This window comes from Thermobia domestica, chromosome 4 (genome assembly GCF_964235325.1).
Source record: "Thermobia domestica chromosome 4, izTheDome1.hap1.1, whole genome shotgun sequence".
Lineage (NCBI taxonomy): Eukaryota > Metazoa > Arthropoda > Insecta > Zygentoma > Lepismatidae > Thermobia > Thermobia domestica.
The window spans coordinates 174,371,986-174,378,663 of NC_137457.1; the positions used below are offsets into that span (position 1 = coordinate 174,371,986).

A 6,678-nucleotide genomic window follows, 5' to 3' on the forward strand; every position below is an offset into this window, starting at 1 on the left:
ATTATCTAATTTGTCCTTAAATTCGTCAGTGGACACTTTCTGGGCAGATGCTTTAGAGGATAAAGTCCGAGCTGGGCGATCAAATTGTTGACGTGGCACAACAGAATTTACAAGACCGTCAATAGTCGCTGGATGATTTTGCTGAACAAGTGTTTGAGTAAAAAAATATTTTGCTTACCAAATGTTTCCATCGATTTTGGTTCTAGCAAGACTCGTGCTTTCTCTCCATCCAATAAATCTTGAAAGAATTCCTCTACAGTAGCATAGGTCTTTTTAATCTCAATACGCACATATTCAGGGATCAGCCTTTCGGTAATTATTTGGATCTGTTTCTGATCAGGTGTATCCTTATAGTTTCGAAAAATTAAATTTCGCTTCGCGTAAACGTAAGAAAAAAGGACTCGTTAGACGTTTACTGCCCCGAACGTATCTCATCTTCTGTAAGTTGCGGTAACAAAGTATTCTTATAAACAACCTTAAATTTAGTCTTAAACTGTTCATAATTCATGTCCGGAATATCCGGTTGCTTGGAAATCGTATCGAACCAATAGGACACCCAACCTTTCAAAAGTCAGCCCAGTATCCCTCTTTTTCTCTTTAACTCAGACCAATTCTTACTTGTGCCACAAGCTGGAACTCGTCAATATAATGTGCCGCAGCGTCACCTATGAGCCCACCACCTCTGCGTCAACATGCGGTACCGCTCTTAAGATATGATTAACAACACTAAGATTGCCCTGCTGACTACCGACGGCCATATGTGATTGCAAACTAGAAGATAAACCACTAGACGGTGAATCTATATTTGAAATAGATTGCGAGAAAAGTAAGTTTCGCCTTATGTGATCGAAGCACTGCCTGGTACAGTGAATTCTTACTGGAGAAGACGTTACTATTGGTTCAAAATACTCAGTAAGGTCTAAATCATTGCAAACATTATTAAATACATAACAATCTTGAGAAAGTGACGCAGCATAACAATCTTAAAATACGCAGAAGGAATGGAAAAATAAATAGACTTAAAGGAAAAGCAATTCAGACCACAAAACATCGTATGAAACAAATCAAGGGTGGATGGGTGGTGAAAAATTAAAATTTCTTGTGGGTTGTCAAATCTACTGGAAAAATATACAAGAGGCACTAGAGATAACCGTAACACAACGCACCGTGAAACGTGACTGTAATTCTGACATTTCCAGCAAGGTTTTGTGGTTAAAATCCAAATATTGCCAGGGGTGAATGTCGGAATGGTACATGAAGATACAGACAATCATCAATGCTTAACTGAGTCATGTTGTTATCGTTATTACTCATAATTGGCTGATTTCAAACAAACCCGTAATTTAATATCGTTAAAAATAAAATCTGTTATATTTAACCAAATAGGTTTCAATTTAGAATAGCACTGTAAATTTAAAAACGTTTAGGTAGAGTAAAAAGTAAAGTTTATAAGGGATATACTTATGCTGTCTGCTGATTAGCTACTGACTTGCCTAATAAGTACATTACCTTCAGCTGTTGTGAATCATCCATGTTTTGCTCTAAAGACAAGCAGAGCGAATCTCCTAGTAGTAACCTCCACGACGGTATTTAATCCATCGAACCTAGAGCACCCTCTGCTCCCAAGTTTTCTTCAAATTCCATTTTTCCGGGTTTCACCTTCTCATCTGACTTCACACTCGATGTCTATGCCGCAGATTGTCCTGTTGCGTGGAGATGTCCTTAAAATCCTCACTAAAGAATATCCAACCCGGCAAAAGCTCGATGTTTTCTCAGAACACAGAAATCTTCTTACTCTCGAAGAAAACACGGAAGATACACACCGTGTTTGCCTCTTAATGCTTGTAAATGAACAGCATAATAAAGTATAAGCGGAAATTAAAAGGAAATGGTAAGGGACTTATAGGATGTTTGCCACGTGTTCCAAGTTTAATAACAGAAAAAAGTAATAAAAATTGCTCTAAGAGCCTTAATGCTACATGGATGTAATTAAAAATAAATACATACATATAGTTTTCCTTCAGTGCAGGATCCAACAGGAGTTGAATCCAAGAGCCGGATCCTCAACACTATAATCGTACATATAATTTCCAGATTAATAGTAAGTTTTATAAGAACAATAAGAGCAATTTTAAACAGGTTACATTGCGTAAAATTTTCCAATTAATAACGGACTTTAGAAGCCCAATAAGTACATTTCTAAATACATCCTTACAGCACAAGAATCTCCAAGTGTTTATTTCTATTATATGTTGTAAAGTTCTATTAAATTATCTCTCTGTTCTTAATTTGTTTATTATAGTGTATGTTTTCTAGTCAACCTAGAAAAACAAAGCTATTGACACTATTTGTAATAATTATGATTCCGTAGGTTTAGATTGTCTCAGGTAGAATTCAGTTAATTATCCTATTAAACCTTACAACAAATTTGTGCCAGATTGCATCTCAAGGCGTATTTAAAGCTTTGATTCACCACCTAATTGATTTTGTTCATAGTGTAAACCGGCATTTACAAAGCACTCTCAAGAGTGACTTGGCACAATAAAATGGAATAACGGGATTGAAAACTAGTATATTTATCCTCTCAATTGACGAGTGGGCAAATTGATATAAGTGGAATCCCATACAAGACTGGAAAAAAAACATATACTTTGCAGAATAGTTGTGTAGTAATTAATGATATAAAACAGCTTTTAAGTGATGCTCATTTTGGTAATTTAAATAATAAAATTTAGAATACAGGCTTACAAGAATACAAGCTTACAAGAATACAGGCTTATAAGAACAGTTGCCAAATAAAAGAGGAGTTGGAGAGAAGATAATAATGTTTGTACTTTCGGCTTTTAGTTTAAATTCTTTGCCTATTGATTATATTGTTTAAGAGAGTGTAAGGATAATCGAATTTGTATAGAGCAGAAGTGCTATTTGAAAGACGGAAATACATATTTTACTATGACAAGTTCGCTTTTTTCTACCATTTCTATAGACATTGATCTTACAACTCTTTGTTTAATAGGCACAAGAAGTTTTCTTCTGGATGTGTTTCGAAAAACGCTTAATATTACCCACTGCTTTTATCCATTTACTGTTCGAGGAATACCTTTTCCTAGTAAAGTTTATTTTGAGTCTATTACGAAGAGGACTACAAAATTTGTGGCGCTTACAATACAAAATATGTATACAGAATATCGAAATTTAATAAGAAAAACAGAACAAGAATGAAAGAGTAGATATCTAGAATTATTAACCGTTATTAAAGGGTGAAAAAAAAGAATATCTAAATAATTTATTTACTAACTTTTGGAGCGAACTCCATATTGAATCTATATATTTTAGGTTTACTTTTAATGTTAGAGATGTGAAGTCTTCTAAACAAGTAGGTGCATTTGTAGCTAAATACAATCGACTGAAAAATAAGCTTTTTAATGTAAAAGATGATTACGAGTGTATATTTTCCAATACACTCTTACTTAAAGGGAGTGCGTTTGTTTTCTAAACCATAATGAGCTTACAAATGTTTATATCTCAAGTAATAGTAGTTTGGCTAATTTGGTAACAGATAATATATGTAATTTTCATTGTTAGTCTTTTACATGTACTAGTAGTGTTACTGTCGACAATAAAGTGTTGAAGAATAAGAATGGATATAACCCGCTAATGCATGGTTAACTTTTCCTATACAAATGCAGAACATTCGTCTATGAGGTTCGTCTCTTAGGTTCAAATAAATGAAAGATATGCGTTATAGTATTTTTTGTATTCCAGAACTACAACAGTGTTTAAAATAGCTAAAGGTCAAATATTCGTTTTGTTTATTTACTGTATTACAAACAGTATTAGCATATAGCAGTATAGTATATAACTGTAATAGCATATATGAATTTTGGTTGAAAGTTTTCTAATAACTATAACACTGATTATATTTGTGTAAATATACCCACTACCGTCTACGGTAAACTTTGTAGTTAGTTTACACTCAACTTATACTTTTACATCTGTTTAATCTTCTTTGTGACACATATCGAGTTAAGTGTTCCCTTTAAGCTAAGCTATTAATGCTTGCATTCACTGGACAAAATTATACTGTACTCACCAAATATAGTTTGTTTGCAGTCGACATACACTTTACTTTCTCTGCCTCTGGTTGCTGAATATTTATACCATCTCTTCCGTTTTCCTGAAAGAAGTCCGCATTTGTATTCAGGGGAATTGAGTCTCCAGAGTTACAGTCAGTATCCAGTTCTAATTGTTTTCTGAAGATTGACACTTTTATTTATTTCTTATATGTAGGGTAACATTAGTTCTCCTCAGTGGCGGTCGGTGACTTATGAAATGAAAATGAAATGAAATCTGTGAGTTTTACGTCCCACGCTTATGCCGGTTAGGCTAAAGGAGACGTCGGTGACTTATGGAATGAGGGAAGCAATTGTTATGGTACCTAATACTACAAGCAACTGAAATATTTTATAATATTACTCACTTGCCACTTAAATTTTTCCATCGTTTCCTGACAAATTCTTCGTTAATTACTCGATTATAAAATTCACCATGTCACCTAAATTTTAAGTCTATTCGTCTTCCTTTCCTGTTAAATACTCCAATCATCCGCTAAAAGAAAAAAAGTCACCACTGTTTAACACTTCACTTAAATGTTAAGTTTATTTTTCTTCCTTTCTTGTCAAATTGTTCAATTACCCGATCATAAAATTCACCATGTAACTTAAATTTTAGGTATATTATTTCTTTCTTGAAAAACTCTTGAATCAACTTATTATAAAATCTACTACCTCACTTAAATTTTAAATCTATTCTCCTTCCTTTTTTGTCAAACTCTCCAATCACTCGATTATAAAACTCATCATCACTTTCAGCTTGTTGCAATTTAACCAACTTTTTTTCATAGATATCAAAGATAGATCAGACAGTCTCTCTTGATCTTGAGTGTTTCTGCAGAATGTGTGAATTCGTCTAAGTGTAGAAAAAGAGCGTTCAGCAGTAGAATTTGTAACTGGTATTGTGGCAATCAGACTACAAAATTTATAGAGTTTTTTGAAAGCAGACGATGACAATCCAGTCCTTTTCAAATATATAAGTAGTTTTGGAACACCCATTGGTAAATATTCATTTGTAGAATATGCAACGCAGAGTTCGCTTCTGAGCCGGGCAAAATCGAAGTATTGACCATAACTTTCTTTCAGTGAAGAAAATTCTGCATCTGGGAATGGTTTCTGTATGTTCTTTTCATCAAGTGACTGAAGAAATGTCAATTTTCCTAAATTACTGAATCTAAGCTCAATCTGTCTGCATATGTCGTCATATATTTCACAATATAAACGACGATAATGTGTTTTCATATCACTGCCGTCATTTGTGCAACGTCTTCTCCTGGGAGGGCCTACATTTGCGACACAATTGTTCCATACTGAATCAAAAATATTTCTTTTGACTTTCAGAATTTCCTCTGTTTCCTTCATTTTTTTAAATACAGTAATTTATATCAAGTGACTTGGTCTGGAGTACGTCGTAGAGGGAGCCCGTTAAACAAAATATTTCACTGAACGTTAGTAGCAAGAAGTTAAACTCAAAGTCAGAAAGCACAGAATCAAATCCCCGGGCTTCATGATATGTGTCTTTATCCCATTCTTGTGGATTATCTAAAATAGTAGAGAACAGATTTGTCGACTCATTTCTGTACTCTACTATTGTTTCAATAAGCCTTGAATTGTAATTCCATCTAGTGGGACATACTTTACGAAATCTCTTTTTAACTTCTGAATCTAAAGCTGCCACTCGTTTTGTGGAGTTTGAAAAAGAAGGAGGCAAAACTACTAAGTGTCATGAAAAAAATTTTACATTCTTTGATAGCCGACACTGACTGAGAGAGTACTAAATTAAGCCGGTGTGCTAAATAATGAATTTATCCCTAACTTTCTTCTTAAGGCCATTAATTTCACCAGACATGACTGCAGCATCGTCATAACACTGAGCGACTAGTTTGGAACCACTATCATACTTCTCGAGGGTTTGGAAAACGTGTTGTGCTAAAGCGTTTGCAGTGCGATTTGAGCCGACATCTGTAAAGCACAGAAATCGTTCAACAACTTCTCCATAGGGAAGAATATACATTACAACTGTTGAGAGTTGAGAATGTGATGATAAATCACTCGCTTCGTCTAGTATCACAGAAATGAAAGATGAAGCAGCTATTTCCTTTTTAATTTCATTTATTATGGCAGTGGCAACGCTTTGAATCAGGTCATTTTGTATATGTTTTGACAGTCCCGAAAATACTGTAGCTGTTTGAAAATGGTTGTCTAAAACTTCATCATATTTTCTTAATAAATGAAGTAATTCTATATAGTTCCCCCTGTTAACCGAGTCTTTATTTTCCACGTGGCCTCTGAAACTAAGTTCTTGACAAGCCAAGAATATAACTACATCAATCATTCGTCGTACAGCTTTCTTATTATTTTTCACTTGCTCGTTATAGTTAATAGTCTCTTGCTTAAGTTGCTAGTCTAGCTGAAAGTCTATTCGTACTGAGCCAAAAGTTGTGAGACACATTTGCGATCGAATATGATTTTGTGATTGCTGATGACGTTGCGTGGCTGTCAATAAATTGTTTATGTCACCGAACCCTGACTGATTCCAAGTGCCTTTTTCGTTTGAAAATAACAG

General features: G+C 34.3%; 1 protein-coding gene across 1 annotated transcript; it reads right to left on the bottom strand.

The window, feature by feature from the left end:
- Positions 1 to 5,904: 5,904 nt before the first annotated feature.
- On the bottom strand, positions 5,905 to 6,447 carry LOC145682950 (zinc finger MYM-type protein 1-like). The gene has a single exon (XM_081754308.1). It carries the CDS (start codon positions 6,445 to 6,447, stop codon positions 5,905 to 5,907), a length of 543 nt encoding a protein of 180 aa, XP_081610434.1.
- Positions 6,448 to 6,678: the final 231 nt, after the last annotated feature.